Raw genomic sequence first — 22,982 nt, 5'->3', positions numbered from 1 at the left:
TTGGCAGGAAGGATCTCCAGTAGCGGTCAGTGTTGCAGCCAAACTGAAGAAGACTCTGACTGAAGACACTCTTCCGTTGTCGGACAGTCTTGTGAAGAGAATGCTCAGGGTTGTCCATCATTTTCTTGATTCTCTGGAGAATCCTTCTTTGCATCATCTCCTCCAGCGGTTCCACAGTCGTCCCCAGAACAGAACCAGCCTTTTTTATTAAGCTTGGTTTATGCATGACGCGTTTACTTTCCGCTTGGTGATGCGGCTCGCGGATGGGTTAGGCTTTAGGGCTGCAACAAACGATTATTTGGATAATCGATTAATCGGATGGGGTCTCGACACGATTAATCGGATTACATGGGGAAATTTTTAAAAACTGCTTGGGAAACGTTATTTCTCTCCTTCCTTCACTTTATTTAACACAACATTATTAGAAAACAGTTCAATAGCAGAAAAACAACATGCCATCACCTAAATTGTCTTATAAGGTGTATAGACAGAGACCCTAAGCTACATCTATCTGTGACCTAAAATGCTTGGTCCAAGTTAAACAGCTTAAGGGCAATTCTCATCTGTTTTGTTTGATCTCATCTGTTGACATTTATTTTAAATGTAATTAAACATAGGCTGTGAATTAATCAAAATTGATCACTATTTCCAAAAATGACTGAAAAAATACCAAATAAAACAAAAGTAAATGAATGCCATCCTCCTTGCGATGATGCCCTGGGCAACTGTCATAAAGTCACATCAAGAAATGCTGCTGATCATTCCAATGATCCCAAATAGACTCACATTAGGCCACATGAAAGCAACTGAACCCAAAAATATATTAACCAGTATATAACTGCACTCTCACACAACACGCCTGCAGCAACAGTTAGGACTCCTCCCTCCCTTTTAAAAGCGTTTTTGCTTCTGAGGACATTGTGGTTGTAAAACCACATGCTAGTAGTCTGGCCCCGGTGTGATCAACCAGTTTCTGCGGGAATGTGACGGCGGAACCAGGGCCAGATTAACACTTTGTTGTACCCTGGGCAACAATATTCAAGGGCTCCATCATCACGACCCGAGGATCACCATAATGTGGTCACATACAGAATATTTTACTGTAATATGCAGTAAATATACTCAATACTTGAATGCCTGACAACACGTAACCCGCCCAGAGTAACCTTTGACCCACCTCGTGTGGACTGACCAATGAGGAGAGGGTCTTAACTTGAGGCCCTCTCTTCATTGGTCAGTCTGCATGAGACTGACTCTCAACTGACATTCAGTCGTAGGCAGCGAAGCGTCTCTGTGCAGCGCAAAAGCCCGGGTGGACAGTTTGTTTAATGTAGGGTGACCATATTTCCATTTCCAAACAAGAGGACAGGGGATCTGTGCCTATGATGTCACACTATGGCAACGCCACACAAACCATGTTGGGACCTATTTTTTGTAAGAACTAAATTAATATCAGATTCTGCCAATAAAAGGGCTCTAAAACAATTCATATGTAAATATTTTACATATTTAATGCAAAATCTAATTTTTCTGCTTTAGTGCTGCAACAAGGTTTTATTAATAATAAATTATTATACCTTTTGTTTTACTACAGCATCGGTAAGCTTCCTGTGCACAGATGATTAAGGATGCTTGTTTCAGCTGTGAGATTAGACGATAGGATTAATGAAAAAATAAGTTGTCCCACACTCCATGGAAACTTTCAGAGAATCCACAAATAGTGGCTTTCATATGATTTTGTTACTTTTTGCAAGTTTAGAAAAGAAGCAGATGAGACAGCATGTCTGATAATTTAGTTTTTCATCTGATAATATTAGAACATGTCAGTAATGTCTGAGGGGCTTTTATAAACACCGTATAACTAACACTACTGGAGAGGGCATGAATTACACAGAGGCTTCTGGGGAGCCCAGTTATGGGGGGGGGGGGGCATTTTGCCTTGGCCCCAAAATGTCTTGAAACGGCCCTGGGTGTGTGACTGAGTTTTGAAGGTGATCTGAATTGTATCAGATGTATAAATATGACATGTGTATAACTTATTGTTTTATACAGGTAAAAACGTGTAGTGGAGATAAATCTACCTACATTTTACTTTTCAACACTTTGTTTTGTTTTCTTGTTTTTAATTTAACTATTTTCCTGTCTGTCTCTCATCTTCCTGCATCTCATCTAAAGTCTCCAGAAAATCTGTTGCCTGGATTCTTACCTTTTCACCTCACCAGTTACTTTTGAGCAGATCAAAGGGATCTCCTGACCGAAAAGCGCAGAGCGCGTTTTCGATGCTGCGTGAGGTGACATCACCACAGCACAGGTGATGAGCTCCGCAGTAGCGAGCTTCAGGCACAAATAAGACAGAAAATAGAGAACATGTGCGGACATGAACGATCGTGTGCTAATTATAGTTTTTTGGTTGCGCCACTTTGAGAATGGACCGTGCGCTGGAAGCAGCTGCCTGGATCGCTGCACAACAATGCGGAACCGGTTCGCAGCAGCGCAAGTCTGCCGGCTCTCCCTCGCGCTGATCTGACTTGCTCTGGTCTGCGCGCAACGGCGGGCGGGAAGGGGGGGCGCTTTTGGAAGAGTTGTGCGACACAACGAATCGATGACGCAATTCGTTGCCAACGCTTTTAGTAATCGATTTTCATCGAATTTATTGATTCGTTGTTGCAGCCCTAATAGGCTTCACAACTCGCAGCGTTTATGGTTCGTTCGGCTCGTCTCTGCGGTGAGCCAATATTCTCCCAAACTGTAGGGGGCAGCATGGAGCTCTACGGCATGCATCCAACACTACACCATAGTAGAAGTAGAAATTACTGTTTACAACATGGCATTCCAGCATTTTTAACAGCGTCCTCGTCTTTTCCGACAGTGCGAGCTATTTCTCTCCAAGAATTATTAACAACATGTTGATAACGGTGATCTCTGAGAGCTGAATCATACAAACATCTGTATTTACGAACTTCTGCCATACTAGTTCTTGCCAGTCCGCCATGTTTTTCCGCTTCCGTCCATCCGCGTGGTTAGAAAATTTCCTAGGTGCGCGGTGCGGAAAGTTTGGGTGAGGAGGCGTGGTTGTTAAAATGACGCAATTTTGCCGCGCGGACCTCACGGACACGTCAAGCATAAACCAACCTTTAGGCTGTTGAGCAGTTTCAGAACCCTGCTTCTGATGCTGACCAGCACCTGATTTATCATTGCCCATTATGGTTTGAATTTCCTCGTTCTCTGTCTCCCGCTCTGCACCCACGCTTCTTGCGTTTTAGCTCATTTGGGATTTGTGGCTTCAGTTGAGGTATTATTTCAGCCTTTCCAATGCTAACCAGCTGCTCCCGATTGTAAACCAGCTTGTTGCCATGGTTACGCATCATAACAAATGCTCAAAAAGTGAAAAAATAGCAGTAAAAATCCTCCAAGCTTCACAGCACCAGACACAGAAAAGTAAAATGTCAAAAAAATACAGTTTTTCTTGATAAACTAGAAGAAATGTCCAAAAAAAGGCAAAACTTACATCTAGTCAACAAAGCTACTCCAACATGCAGCCACCCAGAGCAGCGCGGTTCCGGAATGATCAGATATCAGATCAAACAAACCACAGCGAGGAGTGCACTTAAACAAGTTAACACCAGAAATAAAAACCAACTTTATAACAACACAGGTTGTAGTTAATATCACAACCACAGGGGGGCAGCATCTCTGAGTTCATAAATAACCGAGCCTGTTTCATGTTGTGGTTTCGGCGGCTTCTGGCCTGATGCAGCCGTTTGCCAAATAGTCCATCTCACAGATCAGATAAGAGCCGCCTGTGAGTCTGGTCGCCACCTCAGGAACGGGGTTTCTCAGAAAGTCGGTCAGGAAGCTGAATTCTTGCAGTTGAATTTTCTCTGCCACCTCCCTCTGATCGATGTCTCCTCCTTTCTGAGGAGAGCAGCAGTTATCGTCGCGCACGCTGTCCCGTGCAGCATAAACCCCGTCACCGTGACGATAAGACGGCTCATCTGTGATCGGTCCGGTCTCAAAAGCCACATCTGGACCGACGTGTGACGTCTTACCGGGGCTGCTGGTTGACAGGAGAGACGAGTCTTCTGATGAAGTCCGACTCTTTGGGCTGAGGAGGATGAGGCTCTTATTTCCAACAACATCCGTTACCTCAAAGTCTCTGATCTTCAGGATGCTCCTCTCGAAGCGTTTCTGTGGAGCAAACAGCTGATTAAACACGTTATGATCCCGTAGTTGTTGTTCAGCGCTCTAATCTAAAGGTTAAAGGTCAGAGTACCTTTGGTTCTGGGCTCATCAGCCACTGGCCCGTGGTGCTGAGTCGTGGGCTGGAGACGGGTGGGAAGAAGTGTGACTTGTATCTGCAGCAAAAACAAGAAATCATCATTGGACTTCCGGTTCTGGTTCAGGTTTCACCTCTCGGCTGGAAGAATGAACATTTTTCGTTTGCCGTTTGTGATGTTTTTGGAAAAGTGAAGCTCCATTAAACAACAAGATGGATCATTTATCACGTGTTAAGTTCTGACCTCTGATGTAAATCATGGTTTAGAATATTTGGTGTTTTTATGAGCTTATCAACAAGTTTATCATCAAAATAAGTCAGAAAAACTTCTAAAAACTGGGAATTTGGAATCTCAACGATTAATAAATGATCTAATGTCTCATTTAAACTTAGTTTCTGTGCAGTAAACAGGTTGTTTATCCATCCGTGTGAATTCTAAAGGGTTTATAAGCACAAAGGGTCTCACGCGGTCCGCGACAGGATGGAGATGACGATGACGGCGACGGCCAGCAGCAGGACCGGAGCCGCCGTCGCCACCACAGGAACCTCGTCTGGAGAAAAAAATAATAAAAAATCTGTTATTTTCCCCAAAGTTCCAGATTAAAAGTCAGAACTGACACCCACAGATCCTCACCATAATGCGTTGTCACGGTAACGGTGCTTTTCGCAGCGCCGTCGGCCAACAAGAGAAGCGAGTACTCGGTGTTGGGCGTCAGGTTGAAGAAGGTGTGCTGCCGCTGGTCCGGCCATAAAGGCACAGCTGGAAACAGAAAAATGTAGTTTGTGCGGATCTGAAATGATTCGTATTTCATATACGTGACCTTTGACCCTTTGGTCTTTTTGGCAGCTTTTCCGCCCAGAGATATAAAAGGCTCCTAGACTAAACGCTGGCTTTAAAGAAAGGAGGAACAAATTATTCACTCCGTGTGTCCGAGTCGCTCCTCAGCATCACTCTGTATCCCTTCACTCTGATTGGCTTAGACTTCCGTTGCCATGCCCACATTATGGTCACCGCCGTTTTATTCGTGCCGACGACCTTCAGATCGACGGCCTCCATCAGAGCTGAGAACGCAAAACAAAAGCTTGCTGTGTGGAGGGTTTTGAGTCACTGGTGGTGGTTTCTGGGCTCAGCTTTACCTCCCAGCTGCAGGCTGGCTGCCAGAGCCTGAGGAGGTCCACACTGCTGGTGGAACACAGGAAATACGCTCACCAGGTAGGACTCATCAGGGTCCACATCTGCAAAAATAAGGTGTGAGGGGTCAGTAGAGGACAAACACGGAATTACGGATTACTGTAATTCATTACTCTCAGGAAGTCCACAGAATGTAGTTAAAAGTCTTCAGCTTGTCCAAAATGCTGCAGCTAGAGTTCTGATGAGAATTACAAAGAGAGATCATATCTCTCCTGTCTTAGCTTCCCTACATTACATCAGTGATCTGATTGTTCCATGCGTTCCTAACCGAGCACTTCGCTCTCAGACTGCAGGTTTACTGGTGGTTCCCAGAATATCTAAAATTAGGATGGGAGGCAGATCTTTTAGTTATCAGGCTCCTCTCCTGTGGAACCAGCTCCCAGCCTTAGTCCGTGAGGCAGACACTTTGTCTACTTTTAAGAATAGGCTTAAAACATTTTTATTTGATAGGGCCTGTGCTGACACTTCCTGTTGTCAGCCAGCTGGGTGAGGGCGGAGGCGGCTTCTGACGCGCTTCTATTCATAAATCAAAACCTCTTTTTGTCTGTGCGTTAGTCTTGTTTATTTTCTTTTACAAGCGTTAGCTGGCGTTTTACATGATGCGGTTCCAAGTGCTCCCAGTTGATCGTCACAAAAGGAAGTATATTGTCATGGTGTCGCGAGCGGTAAAAACCGTATGCTCATCCCGCCACCCATGCGTAATCATCTTCCCAAAACACCTGAGGACCCACTTAAATCACATGTGACACACCCAACACCACCACCACCACAGATGAAAGCCCAACCCACAAAATAAACGGCTCCTACAGGGCCTATGGTTAAAATCTGATGTTAGCCTAAATCTGGACAAGTGGGGGAGTAGAGGGAGGTGGAGTGTACAGTCGGTAAAGACGGCTCTCCCTTGCCCTGCCTCCAACATGCCTCCATCTAAAAGGCTAGGTCATCCAGAGTTATCTCTGTAGTTATGCTGCTATAGGCTTAGACTGCTGGAGGACACACTGACCACTTTTCACACTCTACTGCTTTCTTCTACAGTCTGCTCTTTAACTGTATTATTTCCTGCTATTTCAGCTGTTAACTTTATTTTCTCTCTAAGTGTTTTTCTCCCCAGAAGAAGCTACAACGATGTTCTGCTGAGCTGTGGTGGCCTCATGGAGGGGGCTATCGTCTAGCACACTGCTGCTAACCACTTAAACTTTCTCCCTCTCCTGATAATAACGTTTTGTTTCCTTGACGTTGGATGTGCTACTACTAGTTTACCCGTTTAACTATAGATCCACTAGGATAAATACAATAAAGTTTATCTCTCACCAAATAGAATATTTACTAAGAAATCACAATGTAACCATAGAAACACTACTGTGTGTGTGTGTGTGTGTGTGTGTGTGTGTGTCTGCTCTGTCTTCTCCATCCCCAGTGAGTCGTGGAGGATGGCTGCTTATACTGAGCCAGGATCCTCTGGAGGTTTCTTCCTGTTAAAAGGGAGTTTTCCTCTCCACTGTCGCTGCATGCTTGATGCTTGCTCAGTATGAGGATTGCTGTAAAGACTCTGACACTAGTCAGTGACTCGATGCAACCTGCTTTGTTCCTTATATAGGAAACTTTTTACTGATTGGCTTAATGACCTGACCTGTATTGGAATGTTTACTGTGTGAAGGTCCTTGAGACGACTCTTGTCGTGATTTGGCGCTTTATAAATAAACTTCAATTGAATTGTAAACAGATTTAGACTTAAAACAGAAACAGCCTCTCTGGACGCACTCGCACCTCGGATGACGGCGGAGGTGACGGCGCTGTCCAATCTGGACCAGCGGCTGGCGGAGGGACGCTTCTCCTCCCTCCACTCCACAGAAACGTGACTGATGGGCGAAGAGGGCGAAGACGAGGGAAACGTCCACTGGACCAGAAGGGTTTGGTTTCCTGGAAATAAGCTGGAAATCCACAGGTTTCTCACAGAGGGGAGAGCTGCAGGAGACAGAGCAGGAGTCGGTGTGAAAAGCAACATTTCATCGTGAGGAACGAGCCCAAAACAGCAAGAATTCATCGTTTCTGTGTGAAACTTGAACTAAAATAACAGAATTACACATCTGGTCTCATTTCTGTTCTGCCTTCATCTGCAGATGAATACAGATGTGTTCACGCAACAGGAAGAACGTTTGTCAGATGCTTTTCAGTTTCCTCAGTCGACAAAAATCAAACGGACTCAGGATGTTGCAAAACCGAAGGAGTAGAAGATGAAACTGGTTCTCTTTCGTGGTGAAGTGTCGCTGCAGGCGTTTCACTCTCTCGTCTGTTTGCAGCTGGGGTCAAAGGTCAATTTTCAGGGTTCCTGTCCTTAACGGACACTCCATTTTTATTCTGATGCGATTTAAAAAAGAAAAAACATTTTAGGGCGTCTTCACAACTCGTGAACTAAACAGATCATTTGTGCAAAATAAATTTAAAATGTGTGTAAATGTTGGATTCATAAATCAACAGATGAGGTTAAATAATCCTTCAGGAGAAGCTGAACCCAGGGTCAGAATCTGAGTTTTAATAAATAATCTAATCATTAGCTCTGACTTTATACTTCTTCTGCTGACTGATGGGATTATTTCTGCTGACGGACTCTGCGTCAGTAAATCTGTCATCCTGCAGCAGAAAAATGATGAACCTTTGAGGTTTTCTGACATTTCTCCCGCTGCAGGAGGTCAGGAACACTCACTGACGCGCTTTTCAGCAGTGATGTTAAGAAGTGCAGCGGCTCCCAATCCGGCCGTGTTGAAGGCCCGGACCGTCGCGCTGGAGTTCCCCTCCTGCACCTCCAGGACTGCCTCCGTCTCCGTGAGGTTTTGGATCTTCTCGTTTGGATGGACGCTCACCTGGTAACCAAGGATACGACCCCCAGTCTCATCAGGCTCAGGAGCCTAAAAAGGAAAAACTAAAGTTGTACAAAAAACTAAACGTACAAAGTTTCCTTTACCTGCTCATCTGTAGTTTACCTTCCATTTGAGATGGAGAAGAGGTGTGGAGGAAACCGTTTTCTCCACCCTGTAGCAAACCACGGAGGGCCTGGAAGGTTCTGAAAGAGACGGGTGTTTATTTCACTGAAAAGAACAAAATCACCACGACAAAAGTCGTGATTTTCATCTTTTGCATGATTTAGTATCTGATGAAGGAAGGCCGTTCACTCCTGTCCAGAGTCCTTCCGTTTGCGTCAGAGCTCCAGTCGCTCCAGATGCCGTTCGTCCCTCTGCAGGCGACCGATGCTCTATAAACCTTAAATGGCAGGAGGTTTCTGATCGTGTACGTCAGATTATGACTTGCAGGTGCAGGGAAAGAATCTGCAACCTGAAAGTTGAACAAATTAATTAATTTACTAACATTTAATTTAAAAAAAGACAGAAACACGGTACTAAAAACACTGAAATGAACTACTTTCATCTGTGCAGCTACACAGCTGATGAATGTAGACTTTTACTGACATGGGTCCACATGTGAGTGCTGCTGGGTCTGTGGCGAAGCCGGCAGCGGCCATCATGGCTGCTGTACCATGAAAATGAAACAACAAGAGAGTCTTCGGTGGAGCCAAGAACAGAAACGCCCGAAGGCCGAGACGGTTTGTCTGCAGAGACGAGACGATGCACAGGTTTCAGTCAGACCGTACGGAGCTGCATTAGTGCCATTAGCAAGATTAAACCTATGACATCATAACTGCTTTACACACATTAAATAATAACCTTGAGTAATGTGCACACAAGATTGTAACATATAAATACGATGTTTACAAGAGCTTACTAGGCTAGAAAAGTTTCACATAAAATTATAACACGTGCGTGTCAAAAATACTGACACAAGTTCAAAATGAGCATTCAGGCTAACAACCATGTAAATTAATAAATGCACGCACGCTGAGCTGTTTTCTGTGTGCACTAAAATTTGTTAAGTGTGCATGCGTGTGTGTGTGTGTGTGTGTGACAGCAAAAATAGCTTTTGTACCAACTTCTGCAGAAGATGAGGTAATTTGAGGTAAATTTAGGTCCTGATTCTTTAGAACGAGCTGTGAGGTCATTGCTTCGCTCCTTGTTGTCAAGATAAAATAAAAAAAACTGCAGCGGTACTTCAGGGTGCTCATAGTTTACATAAATATCGTGGAGAACTGGAATTAAAGGTAAAACGGGGAGAACTGACATGCATTCCACAGATGGACCGTGTGAGGCTGAGACCAGACCTCCAGCCCAGTCCTGAAGTCCTTCACCCTGACCGTCACATTGAGGCCGGCCGCTGGGTTAAAGATGGACCCACAGTGGAAGACGCGATTCTGGCTGAAGATTAAGAGCAAACACAGATGAACAGCGGATGAGTAACGATTATCACATGGATTCATCTGAGGTTTTTACCTGCTGAAGATCAGAGAGGCGTCTGTCTGAAGGTCTGACCCCTGACCCCAGTCACATGACACAGAACTGCCTACGTTTGTGATCTGGTAGGAACAGGACACGTTGAGCGTCCCTGCAGGAAAACAAAGCGGGTCACTCGTGGTGACCTTTGATCCGATGTTTTATTTAAATCCAGGACCTCCAGACCCAAGCCCAGACTCACTCTGTAAAGATAAAGGAGGTCGAAGGTCACAGTCTCCAGGGTTGGTCACACACAAACGCTTGTTTGTCTTACATGGCTTCAGCTGAGTGTTTTTCACCGTCAGTTCTGTTGGATAAAAACACAAAATGGGCCGAGATGATTCACACGCTGGCGCACCGGCGCTGACCTCACCACGGCTACAGCTCACACTCGTTACACGTTTTTAGAAAATCCACCTTAATCCAGTCAGAAATCAGTGAGGCAGAATAAAACTAAAGGGTTGTGTGACTAACGGGTTTCTTTGTAGCTCAAGCATCAATTTCTGAGCATTTTCAAAACTTTTCCTAAAACAAAACCTCGGATTCTTTTTGATCAAATGTTTACATGAATCCATTTTTTATTTCTTTAGCCGATAAATCCTCCCATTCTTCTGCGGTGGAACATCGTTTTTCTCTGCAGGTGTGAGAGGTGCGATGAAAAAAAAAAAAAACAAGTGCAAACTTTGATCGATAAAAACCGGTGAGTCAGATTAGAGGAGCAGAAATCTGCTGCTGAGAATTCAGATTCATTATTAAAGCAGCTAAAAATGTTGGTTTTAAGGTCAAACTCACCAAAGGAAGACAGAGGGAGGAAGTTCATCAGGGTCCAGATGATCAGAGGAAGTTTATAAGACCAAAAGTGCATTTTTTAGGTCCTAAAGGTCACAAACAGATCAGCTGGTGGTAAAAAGCGCAGCTGGTGCCTCTGGTTTCTGCTCACGGTGACACGACTGCAGCAGACCTCCCAGGCTTCGCTGCTCAGGAAGTAACTTCAGAGCTTTTTACACATTTTACTTCCTCCCACCAAAAAGAAACTGTGGCTCATTTATAGGAGAAAGTTTGAATAAAGCAAATATTATAAAAAACAATCGCATTAGAGCTGAAACGCTGTTTGAATGCTGAGCAGATTCAGAGATCCTGTACCCAATAAGAGTTAGACCAGTGGGTCCCAGCCCGGGGTCTGTGACCCTCTGAGGGTCTGTTGAGGTTGTGAGGTCACCAAGATTATATTTTTTATAAAACCCCAAAGAACACCCAATTCGAGCTTCGTATACGAGTTATAACTGAGTAGAGTTTCTATTTTAATGTGTTCCATTTTTGGTTCTTTTTAAAACACAGGAAAGGTTTCTCTTTACCTTGCTAACGTTTCGTTTGCCGACAGCAAAACTTCCTCAGGCTGACGCTGATGGTGGCGTCACTTCCTTCTCCTTTTATCCGCGGGCAGCAGAGGACGTTGTCGCCCTCTGCTGTCCGCTCTCCCCTCTCCGACGATGCAGTCCCATGCACGACCCAACGTGTAAACTCCATCGTCCCTGTTCATGGTCCCACATCCACGTCTCCTTATCTCGATAGCTTCTTTTATCCATCTTTTGTATTTCTGCTGTTCGTGTTTATGATCCTTGTGTTGTCCCAGTCCATTACATGGTTTTCTCTTGTGCAGTGATCTGTTACGGCTGACTTCTTTATTGTGCTTTCTGCTTCTTCTTTTGCTGCTCTTGTGTGTTTTCAACTTGTTTCTTTCTCGCACTCCTTTCTATGTTCTATTGTTCGTGTGTTGAGTTGGCGTCCGGGTTCTCCTATGTATGTTTTATTGCAGAGTTTGCGTGGGATTTCGTAAACGACTCCACATTTAAGTCCAGCTGGTATTTTGTCTTTTGGGTGCACTAGTCTGTTTCTAACTGTTGTGTATGGTTTTGTTGGTGTGTTTATGTTGTGTTTTTCATTGTTGCTCTTATTTTTTCTGTCATGCCTCTGATGTATGGTAGGGTTATCACTGGTTCTGGTTCTTGTCTTTCTGGGTTTCTGGTTCTTTGCTTGGGTTGATTTTTCTTTAAGTTGTTGTTTTCCTTTGTTTATTTCCCATGTCGGGTATCCGCAGGTCTTTAAAGCGTGTCTGTATTTGTATAGAGCTATCTACAGCCCCCCAAGGCGCTTCACAAGTTATTCACCTGTTCTCCCGCTGGTGGGGATGAGCTACGATGTTGCCACAGGCGCCACCGGTCCCTCCGACCACCAACCAGCAGGCAAGGTGGGTTAAGTGGCTTGCCCAAGGACACAACAGCAGCATTCTCTGGTCGGAGCCGGGATCAAACCTGCAACCTTCCAACAAACCGCTCTGCCCCCTGAGCTACTGCTGTCCCCTATGGGATACGATCTATGGAAGCGCACTGATGGCAGGAAAACAAAAGAAACCTTTGAGATGTGGGCCACAAATATTTCAAGCGGATTTTTTTTCATTAAAAAAAAAAACAACTTTTAGAATGAAAAATCATGTAAATTCATCTGTGTTTGGTCTGACATTAGTAAAAATAAATAAATAAAAGATCTAATTTGTGAAAACGTAACATTCTGTTATTTAATGACAGCAGAGCGGCCACTAAAAAGGGCCACAAATGGCCCCCGGGCCACACTCTGCACACCCCTTGGACGCATTTCCACCCCTCAACATCAGTTTTGGGTTTTTAACATCGACCTTCTGACTCAGAACCAAAGAATATTTATATTTATAAACTAAAGTCATCTTCAGGATAAAACATTTGGTTCCATCACTTTTAAAGGGAAACTACGCAACTTTTTTCTTGAGCCAGTCTGTGCTGAAACGTCCCTTTTCAGGGTTAAAGGCCACAGACCTCCGCCACCCTCTGTGGTCAGAACACCGCACTTCGAATAAATAATAATAATAATAATGCATTTTATTTAAAAGCGCCTTTCATGGGACACAAGGACACTTTACAGCAATAAAATAACAAAAAAACCAAGTTAAAAACGTGAAAAATCACACACACAGAAGCCTAAGAATACAAACTAGAGCATAAAATCAACGAAGATGGAAAAGGTGACACTAGCAGTACGCAGTCTGAAACAGGCGGGTTTGAGTCCAGACTTAAAGGAGACGAGTCAGAGTTACGGATGGCGTGAGGGAGAGAATTCCAGAGATGGGGAGCAGAGCTGCTGAAGGCTCTGCTCCCCATAGTGCTGACGGAGAGGTGGGACAGAGAGAGTGATATAGAGGATCTGAGGGAACGGACGGGAGGGATAATGTGAATGAGGTCAGACAGGTATGGGGGGGGGGGGGGGTATGGATAGCTTTAAATGTGAGGAGAAGGAACTTGAAATCTGTGCGTCGTCCAACAGGAAGCTGTTGCAGGACAGGGCTGATACGGTGACTCAGGTTATGGAAATGATGCATGCAGCAGAGTTCTGGACCAGTTGGAGCTTATGGATGGATCTTTGTGGTGAACCAAAGAGGAGTGAATTGCAGTAGTCGATTCTCGAGGTGAGGAGGCTGTGAACAAGTATGGAAGCAGCAGAGTGCCACTCCAGTCGCTGCTGGAACTAGTAGCGCTGACACGTTAGCATGGTTTGGATCACAAACACAGCTGATTCGTTTGATTTAGTGATGAATCTCTCCTGTAGACACTAATGAAGGCTGAGGAGACATCTCAGCTGTTCGATTAAGATAAGACATGGCGAAGGAGAAGACAAGTTTCACGTTTTGGTTTCACTAACAAACATAAAAACGAGCCAAACTGCTTAGTTTCCCTTTAAAACTTCACAATCAAATGAATTGAAAACAATTTACTGAAAACCCTCGTTTCACTTTTTTATTTTCTGCCTTCCAAAGCAAAATGTCTATTTTTTTACTTTTCTTATATAAAATGAAAAACATACGGGGAAAAAAAAACATTTACAAACATCTGGAAATAAGCAAAGAAGCACGAGGAGGAAATGCTGTACAGGAGGACGTTAGCGGGAGTGTTAGCGCAGCGGCTCGAAGGCTAAATGTTAAACCGCTTCCGTCTGTGGAGCTTCAGCGCCTCAGAAACCCGTCGGAACACCAGGAAGTGTGGCGCCGCGTTAGCAGAGATGGCGGAAACACAAACAGGACCTGCTTCTGATTTCAGATCTTTCACAAAAAAAAAAACAAAAAAAAAAAACAATAAACCAGCAAAGGTCACGGAGCTTTTCTGCAGAAGTGTACAAATAAATTTAAAAATAAACAAAAACAGGTTTTCCAGAAGGCCTTTCCCTGGGCTTCATGATCGCTGTACAGACCGAACCTCATGATTTCACATTCTGACATCGTTTCAGGAGAAAACATGATTAAATGAATGTTTTAAACTCAGGTTAGATCGAACAGCCTGCAGATGACGAGGAAGAGCCGCTCAATCCCGCACGACAATAAAAAGACCATCTTTTGTTTTTGTCTTTTATTACTTAGTCTGACGCGTCGGCGTTCAGAGCAGCGACCCCTTCCACTCGCTGTAGAAAAATAAAAAGGACGTGAGTCGGAGGGAGAGGTGGGATCTACGGACTTCTGTGAGTGGCTCCTCTTCTCCGACAGCTAAACGTTAAGTGCTTTTCAGGTCCACGCCCTTTTAAATCCCTCCGACCTCATCCTGATTTAACTCACCGATTTTGTTTGCGGCTCTTTTATACTTAAACATTAAAGACAAATAAAGTAATCAGAGTAAATCCTGCGGGACGGTGACCCTGTGACCCTCATGCCTCTACAGGTGAAGGCGATCCTTTGGTACGATCGTATTTCCTCTGATGTCCTTTCAGGTCCAGACTCGTCTTCGCTGCCTGTAAGCGGCTGGGTTTACTCAGATCCAGCGTCCCCGCCTGAACTCCTCGTCTCCATGGAGACCGTAAAAAAGTATTAGAGGGGCAGCAGGGAGGTGCATAGTTTCCAAAAGCAAATTTAGAGGAAAAAAGACCAAAAAAAAAAGTCAATTCTAATTGAAATAACAAAACAAGTGGGACAGATTGAAGAATTCCCAAGCGGACGTGCCGTCACCAACACCCTGCCGTGATGTCCAGGTCTCCGCTGGAGCAGCGTTCCAACATTCCCAAACCGGACTCGGCTCCACTGGATCAGGTTAGTGTGTTTAGGTCAGTGTGTGTGTGTGGATCAGTGTGTGTTATTTGCCCCGCAGAAGCTCCAGCTGATCCTGGTACTCCGTGAAAAGTCTCTGGAATCGCAGGTTTTCCCCGACGACGGGTAAAACTTCCCGTAGCAGCTCCCGTTTGTGCAGCCCCTGAACACACGGGACAGAAAACGGATCAGATCAGCGACACAAGCCAAACGTGAATTATTTGTGTTTGAGAGAGAAAACAGAACCAGAACCTGGAGAACCAGCTGGTTAGATGAAAAAGTCATAAAAACGACGCTTTTAGTTTATCAGAAAGGATGAAAGAATTAATTTGTGAGTTATAATAAAAATATGTTTTTTAATGGATTCTCGCACTTTTGCCCAAATCATTTTCAAGCACTTTCAACGCGAGTTTTTAAGATTTTCCACGTAGGGAGCCCAAGGAACTAGGGTTGTCACGGTGTGAAGATTTAACCTCACGGTTATTGTGACCAAAATTATCACGGTTTTCCGTATTATCGCGGTATTTTTTTAAACGTGTTACATTTTCAGACAACTAAATAAACCCTGTATATCAGGAAAATATTGTCCTCAGTTTGTGTCTGCAGTTTGCCTAAAATGTGTTATTTTGTAATTATGTTGTTTATTTGTTTACATTTATTCCCTTTAGTCTTTAAAATACCAATATTTTCCCATAACTTCTTATTTTATGTCTGTTTGATGTCATCATTTTAAAAATATTAGACCAGATGATACTCAGTACTCAAGTAGCCTTCTAATCAGATACTTTTTTACCCTTACTTGAGTAATAAACCCTATATCAGGAAATTATCGTCCTCGGTTTGTGTCCTTCCAGTGAGCTTTGCAGATGTGGGAAAATGTCATCAGGCAGTAATCGTTGTTAAATTCATAATTATTCTCGGAGAGAGACCAACTCTTATCTGCCCCTGGGAGCCCCGTAATGCATAGCGTCATTTCAACATGGGGGTGTCCGCGACACGGTTTATATGCAGGTAGCGGCGCTGCGGCTGCTTTATATAGCGACTCGTTGCATTCTCCCTCAACCCAAATCCTCGGATCACGCATTTTAGCTAAAACGCTAACGTTAGCTTGCCTTGCGTTGACTGTAGAGTTGTGGGTGATGGTCACACAGATGTGTCATGAGATCTGAAGCGTTGCTGCCTTTCACAGACACTTTTTCTGCACGTGCTGCAAACAGGATAGCCGTCTTCTATCAACTGTCCCTCGGCATTCTTCAGATATCCAAAACATGCCCGTACATCCCACTTTGTCTTCTCTGAGGGATAATAAATGTCCTGAGCGCTGCCGTCTCCTCCTTTGGCCATTATTTCAGCTTTAGCTTCAAGAACGTTTTGGTTGTAAACAACAAAGTGCGCATGTGCCGCCGGCAACTTCAGCAGATGATACGGTGGCTGGTAAGGGTCACCGCGCCTACACCGCAGCCACGGTAACCCACCGAGATAATATATATTAAAAAAAATAAAAGACGGTTATTATTATTGTCAACTTTTTTTACCGGGGTTTACCGCTACATCGGTTACCGTGACAACCCTACAAGTCACGGCCACCTACTACCGGACCACGGTCCCCGGAAGAATGAAAAAACTAATGCAAGTCATTGAGGCTAAAAACGCTACTTTAAAGAGCAAGTCACCCCCTAACAGATTCTTACTCAACTCCCACTTCCTGTTTGAAAAATGCAACAAACACTGTTGCCTAGCAGACCGAGAGGGTGGAGCCACTAACAAATACACACACTCACTACATTGTGACATCATAATGTACCATGTAACATCACAGTGTACCTCTTAGCCAATAGCGGCGGAAGATTTAAATTCAAATGCAGTGCAGAGTTTTTACCTGACGACGGCACAACACTGACAGTTTTAGGCAGAAAATTTAAATTTTAACTAAGATGCACTAAAGTGCCGAATTAGTGACTACACGTGTCTGCAGCACGATCAGACACTCATTTATATAGTTCATCAGCAAAAAAAAATGTTGATTTGGAGTGACTTGCTCTTTAAAATTCACGGACATCACCTGTGAAATCCGTGACATGAAAACAAAATTAGAAAGTTGCATTTTGATGCCAAGAAAGCGCTTATTTTCCAACGTGGGGAAAACGTTATTTTAGATTTCGTGTGAAAATACGTCCCGGACTACAAACGTGAACCCCAAAGTGAAAAGAATAAGTGCCCCTTTAAAAAGGTGAGGGGGAATTGGGAATTTGACGGCTTCACGCTCTTTAAAAAGCTCTTTAAAAAGCTCAACTCCAAAATTCGACCAGCTGTAAGAATCCAGAGCGACCCGTTGACCCATGCTAGCCCAAAAATGTTTAAAAAAAATCTGTAAACTTGTGATGGCAAAATAAAAAATAATCAGGAATTTTATTTGTTATCAGATTTGGAATTTTTTTCCTTCTAGATGGTGATTTTTATAGACCTTTAATGGGACTTAATACATACAGACCATAGAAAGTACTAGGCTGTGGAGGAAAATAAATAAACAAACAAACAAACGAATAAATAAAAAAATAAAATACAAAAGGGGGCGATGTTGATTATTTTTGGCTTCTATTAACATGTTTTTTGTTTCTCTTTTAAGGGAGGGGGTGTTATGGTCACCAGTTTCTACATGCTCCTGTTCCTGCTCCACCTCCCTGCAGAGAGGACCTCAAAGTTAAAAACAAAAATGATTCAGGAATCAGCCAAACGTGGCATCGGCAGGTCAGAGCTGTGCAGGAACTGGAAATCTGTATCGGCCCTGAAAACCAGGATCGGTGCATTTCCAGCTTCTGATCCTGGAGGTTTAAATCCCAAACAGCTTTCACCTTACCAACCCAGGCTTTCCGAGTGGCCGTGCACAGTTTAATAAACCAAACTATAGTTTAGAAACGTAAAACAAAAACAGACCACTTGACTTCTCACTTGGCTCTTACTGGGCTCCACATGGCCTTTCAGAAAACATCCAAACACCCAACAAAAGCATGAAAATTTTAAAACAAGAAATTATTGAATAATTAACACTTTTCACATAACATTTCATGACCGAAAGCTTTAAAAATGACCGGCCGGTGGCCGATGTTCACCAATCCCTGATCAAAGAATCTAAAACTCAAAAATCTTATTTCTTTTCTACCCGTGAACGCACCATCACATGATTCATGTAAGCAATAACTAATTTTCCATGTGAAGCTTTTACTTACTGAATAATACAGGGTATCTGCAGGTTTAAGGGAGCCAAATTTAAGACTTTTTAAGACCTTTTTTAAGGCCACTTTGACCAAATTTAAGCAATTTTTTAAAATTTCATTTAAGCTATAATTTCCAGCTATTGCCTGGAACCGGTGCTAACCACGTCGCAAACGTGGGATTAGCCATCCAGTTACCATTAAACTTGCACTTCCCCATGGTGCAAGCTCCCACTAGCTTAACCAGCTAATGTGCTCATCTAAAAATAGCCCCCTTTCACAACCAACTGAATGTATACGGTTCCACTTACGCCAACATCGTACACAAAAACGCTGAACACTAACTACAAATTCACGAAAATTTTATAGAAATAAAAAAAAAATAATAAAAATAATGAAAAAAAAAAGAAATAAAAATATCTTGTTTATTGGGTCTTTGGTCATTTAAGACCTTTGGAAACTGCATTTAAGGATTATTTGTCATTTTTAAGGATTTTTAAGGCCTTAAATTTGGAAAAGCTAATTTAAGACTTTTTAAGACTTTTTAAGGACCCGCGGATACCCTGATAATAAGTTTTTGGTTTAGGAACTCATTTTTAATGGGTGCTTTGAGCCAAAAACCAGAAGCAGAATCGGTGCAGCTCTAATTCTCTGAGGTGGAATAAGCTTACCAGAGTCGTTGCCTCCCAGGACGTAGCAGCTGATTTGTGGACGGGACCCAGAAGCTCCTTGCAGAGTTCTCGAAGACGATACTCGGATCCTAAAAGGAAACAAACGTTTTGTGTTTTTAGTTTGGCGCCGCCATCGGCGCTAGACTCAGACGACAGCTCCGTACCTTCGTTTACGAGGAACCGGGCGTAAGTGAGCAGCCAGTAGCGGTATTCCTGTGACGACTGCAGAGTCAGAGCGGACGCCAGCTGGTTCTCCAGGAAGGCGAGCGTCATGCTCTGCTGCAGGTGGTGGGGCGTGGACGAGAGGCGGGACGCCAGCCGGCCGGCGCTGTGGACAGGAAAGAGGTTCTGGGTGTTTTTTGCTTTATCTGGAGGAGGAAGCTGCAGCTGAGGGGACGAACAGCTAAAATCATACTTGATGTTGCGACCCTGAATGGCAGCCAGCGGCCCTGATGACACAGGTGCATCATGGGAAGGAAGGCAGCCCCTGAAGTCTGCACACTGGACTAAAGAGTCCCCTCTGTCTGCTATCAGAGTCCTGAGAGAGAGATGAGGAGGAAAATTAAACCTGGTTGGGTTTAAAGGGGCATTATGGAAGTGTGACAGCCAAAACATGTATAGAAATAATAAATATCTTCTTCATACATTCTCCTGCAATGCCCTGGTCCTGTAGAATGAGCCCTGGCGTTTTTACTGTGATTGCCTGTTTTTCTGTAAAATCACAGAAAAAGAGAGATGCTCGGGTCGAGCAGGCTGCTTCATGCGCGTTCACGCTCAGGCATCGCCCGTAGCATTTGCTATCCGTAGCTTTAGCAGCAGAGAGAGAGGCAGTGCCACTTTGTCGCTGTTCCTAACGCCTAGTGACAAAGCTAGCTACATTTCTGAGGACCCTTAGCTACTTCCTGTAGAACTTTCTTCTAGATATTTCCTGCTAATTAGCAACAAAATAGCCATTTTCACTCCGAACCGTTCTTTGGTTTGACGTTGTTTCAGCTGTCATCAAGGACATAAATCATCACTGGCGCTTTAGCACGCCTAGTAAGACGTCGGACTCTCATGCGGAAGACCTGGGTTTGACTCCAGGTGTGAACATAGTGCATTTAGAGTTTATTTATTACATGAATGGTATATTTTTTTTACAGTAAGATGCCCAAATTTTTATTCGAGACCCGCCGAACGGCATTGAATTCACAGATAAAAAAGATGTGGGTTCAACTTTCATTTTGGAACAATTTTTCAAGCAAGGGAAGGGAATGATCTGAGCATGCAGGAGGACTGACCCATCATAAACCTTTGTCGGCTGTGCTGAAGAGAAAGGTACAGAACCAAATTATTTAATTAATTAGCTGCGTGTTCTCCTGTCCTCTGTCCCACACACACACACACACACACACACACACACACACACACACACACACACACACACACACACACACACACACACACACACACACACAAGGGACTATCTCAGCTGTTATTTTCGTTAAGGAGTGTGCACGTACAGCATGCGCGCCTCGTGCACGAGCCTACTATTGAAGCTGCCGTTACGCTTTTGGCCTGAGGGGGCAATCACGAGCATAACAATTCAAAACTCTGTAAAGTCCCTTTAAAGAAACCGGATTTTTGGTTTCTCACCATGTTTCCAACGATGAGCTGAAGCAGAACGTTTTCCCGTTGGACAGACCGATGACTGGGACCCCCTGCTGAGTCAGCATTGACTGGGAGACTGTGGTGTCAGCACCTGGACACACACACACACATTGATGACCATCTCCAGCTCTTTTCTTTTGACAGGAAGTAGAGACTCCAGGTGATTTAGTTCCTCACCAGACAAAACGGTCAGCAGAGACTCGTTCTTCACCAGGGCCTTCTGTTTATGAACGTCCCTGCATGCAAACACAAAATATCAGCTTGCAAATCAAACATCAAGAATCCTGTAACCTCCTCCAGCCAACGTCTGAAACTCCATTAATTATAAACTTTGCTAATTTTCCGTAGAACAAACACATTTATGCTGCTTGTGTTCACTTCTGTTATTAACTGATGTTTTCCGTAAGTTCAGCCACGTTTCCGACTCGATAAACGAGCACCAACCAGACAGAAAGGCCCGCTCCGGCAGTCAGAGCCATGACAAAGTGGGCGGAGCAATGCAGGGCAGAGATGGGCGTGGTCAGCTGTATGGCTGGGAGGAGCCTCCGCCCACAGCAGGAGAACACCGACAACATCCTGTCCTCACAGGCGACGGCAAGAACGTCACTGGCGGAGAAGAAGAGGATTTGTTTACTTTGCTGAAATGTCGAGTCTGGACTTCAAAGACGACGAAAAAAATCGCTGATTCAGCAAAATCAGACGATTAAACGTCAGAATTCCACGTTTTAACTCATCAGAACCTCGCTGAGGCGAGGCCTTCTACCTGCTTCCTGCCGCGGTGACCACTGAGCTGGGCAGCAGGGTGTTCCAGTTCCGTCCATCTTTGGAGCAACGCAGCTGGCTGAGCTTTGAACCGGCAACCATCGACACCTCGTTCTCCACCTCCAGGAACACCGCCGGCTCCATGCTCACCTGCACAAAAAATACATAAATAAAGAAATAAATAAATTAATTAATTAAAACACAGTTAAATCAACTAATTAAATAAAATAAAACTAAAATAAATACAATCAAATTAAATTATAAATTTAAATAAAATACAATAAAATTCAACAAAACACCTTTCAACTCACAGAAAATCTCCTGGATACGTTTCGTTAGAGGGAGGAGGATGGAGGGGTGTGTGTGTGTGTGTGTGTGCGTGCGCGCTCACCTGCAGGCTGAAGGCCTTCTGGGTACTCGGCGTTGGGAGTTTCAGAACAGCGACAGGAGCTGGAGGAGCTGCCACCCTGCTGGAGTCCCGCTCAGGTGGAGTCGTCACCTGAGGTGATGAAGCACAGAACCTCCTTTACTCTGAGGCTTCGCTGGCGTGATGAAGCGCGTCTGTTTCTACCTGGAGGAAGGGCTGAGAGATGGGAGTGGCCATCTTGTCTTTCCTCGGCCGTCCCTTCTTCTTTTTCTCCACCACCTCTCCTCCGTCCATCAGCAGCTCGGGTTTTCTCTTCCCGAACGCCAGGTTCTTGTTGACGGCGCCGATCTTGTCCTCGCTGTCGCTGCTCGTATCTTCTTTGGTTTTGAGGTCCTTCGGGACAGAGACGGTGTCCTTTGGTCTGCTGCGTGAAAAGTAAAAAGACAGTAGTCTCCATTTTTACGCGTATCACAGTTTCCCAACAGTCACTCGGAGTCAATCACCTGTCCAAAGGTGTGAGTCCAGCTGTGGAGGCGATGGCCGACGTAACCCCCGGAGTGGCCTTTGACCTCTCTGTGAACCGTGAGTCCAAAGCTTTCATCGGCTCGATCTTGGACGCAGACGTGAGAAGCAGACTGGGCTTCATGCTGAAAGCGCAGAGAAGGACGTGAGTGGACGGTAAACGTTTACGATGTCCCCTCAGATGTCCACGTACCCGTCGCTGTTGTCCTCCAGGGCTTTGCCGACGCTGTTGGGAGGAGGCGAGGTGAGGACGCCGTCCTGGTGGGTCTTGAGGCCCAGAGAGGACGGCTGTCCCGGGCTGGAGTCGGAGTTCAGCTGCGGGGGGAGCTGGTTGGACATCGAGGAGCCGGAAGGGAGGATGGGAGCGCTGTTGAACAGAGCCAGAGAGAAATCCCTGCAGAGGAAAAACACGTCGTCGTTTACACGAAGGAAAACTAAACTGAGCCGAGCCAGGCCTAGGTTCAGCTCTTCACCCCGTGTCCAGCTGAGCGATGCAAAGTGGGGTGATCCTCCTTCTCCCATCCGCTGTTCTCGTCTCCACCTGCTTCTTCAGAAGGTTCTGGAAAACCAGAAAACAACAAAGTTCACAAAGACCGGCATCAGGAGGCCGTTTGGCTTGGTCCTGGCTGCTTTTACCTTCCTGATGTCCTCCAGAGACTCTCCGTTCATCACACTGTTGACTTTGGGAGCAGACGACTCGGACCCGACGCTGGCCGCCGCCGGGTTGGCTTGAGTCGAGTTCTGCCGCTCCTGCTGGTACTTGAGCATCTCTGGGTTCTCGATGATGGTGGTGGAGAGCTGAGCCTCGGTGTTGGTGATGGCCAGACTTTTGCCGTAGATGTTCTGATGGATG

The 22,982-nt window shown here is 44.7% G+C and overlaps 2 protein-coding genes across 3 annotated transcripts in view; both read right to left on the bottom strand.

Annotated features, from left to right (window-relative positions):
* Positions 1 to 3,616: 3,616 nt before the first annotated feature.
* Positions 3,617 to 10,807, bottom strand: LOC107386188 (interleukin-6 receptor subunit beta). Its single transcript, XM_015960427.3, has 15 exons — positions 10,640 to 10,807; positions 10,050 to 10,154; positions 9,848 to 9,959; positions 9,639 to 9,772; positions 8,933 to 9,072; positions 8,639 to 8,798; positions 8,450 to 8,529; positions 8,173 to 8,374; positions 7,236 to 7,433; positions 5,414 to 5,512; positions 5,198 to 5,338; positions 4,911 to 5,036; positions 4,743 to 4,827; positions 4,274 to 4,355; positions 3,617 to 4,188 (listed from the first exon to the last, which is right to left on the bottom strand). The coding sequence occupies exons 1-15, from the start codon at positions 10,710 to 10,712 to the stop codon at positions 3,721 to 3,723; spliced, it is 2,205 nt and encodes a 734-aa protein (XP_015815913.3). The 5' UTR covers positions 10,713 to 10,807; the 3' UTR covers positions 3,617 to 3,720.
* A 3,992-nt stretch (positions 10,808 to 14,799) lies between these two features.
* The window catches only part of hira (histone cell cycle regulator a), a 25,168-nt gene continuing 16,985 nt past the window's right edge, over positions 14,800 to 22,982 (bottom strand). The window contains exons 12-25 of one of the 2 annotated variants that reach the window (XM_054730312.2): positions 22,766 to 22,982; positions 22,603 to 22,688; positions 22,323 to 22,523; positions 22,111 to 22,254; positions 21,812 to 22,031; positions 21,632 to 21,739; positions 21,242 to 21,390; positions 20,923 to 21,084; positions 20,656 to 20,714; positions 20,464 to 20,569; positions 19,244 to 19,366; positions 18,993 to 19,156; positions 18,829 to 18,917; positions 14,800 to 15,108 (exon numbers count right to left, since the gene is read on the bottom strand). The exon at positions 22,766 to 22,982 is cut by the window's right edge and continues 5 nt beyond it. In XM_054730312.2, coding sequence (XP_054586287.2) covers positions 14,992 to 15,108; positions 18,829 to 18,917; positions 18,993 to 19,156; positions 19,244 to 19,366; positions 20,464 to 20,569; positions 20,656 to 20,714; positions 20,923 to 21,084; positions 21,242 to 21,390; positions 21,632 to 21,739; positions 21,812 to 22,031; positions 22,111 to 22,254; positions 22,323 to 22,523; positions 22,603 to 22,688; positions 22,766 to 22,982 — 1,945 coding nt within the window. In that variant the 3' untranslated portion in view covers positions 14,800 to 14,991. The remainder of the gene's footprint in view (positions 15,109 to 18,828; positions 18,918 to 18,992; positions 19,157 to 19,243; positions 19,367 to 20,463; positions 20,570 to 20,655; positions 20,715 to 20,922; positions 21,085 to 21,241; positions 21,391 to 21,631; positions 21,740 to 21,811; positions 22,032 to 22,110; positions 22,255 to 22,322; positions 22,524 to 22,602; positions 22,689 to 22,765) is intronic. The other variant, XM_054730313.2, reaches the window with a different exon arrangement.

This window comes from Nothobranchius furzeri, chromosome 10 (genome assembly GCF_043380555.1).
Source record: "Nothobranchius furzeri strain GRZ-AD chromosome 10, NfurGRZ-RIMD1, whole genome shotgun sequence".
Classification (NCBI taxonomy): Eukaryota; Metazoa; Chordata; class Actinopteri; order Cyprinodontiformes; family Nothobranchiidae; genus Nothobranchius; species Nothobranchius furzeri.
This window is presented reverse-complemented; position numbering and strand designations above follow the sequence as displayed.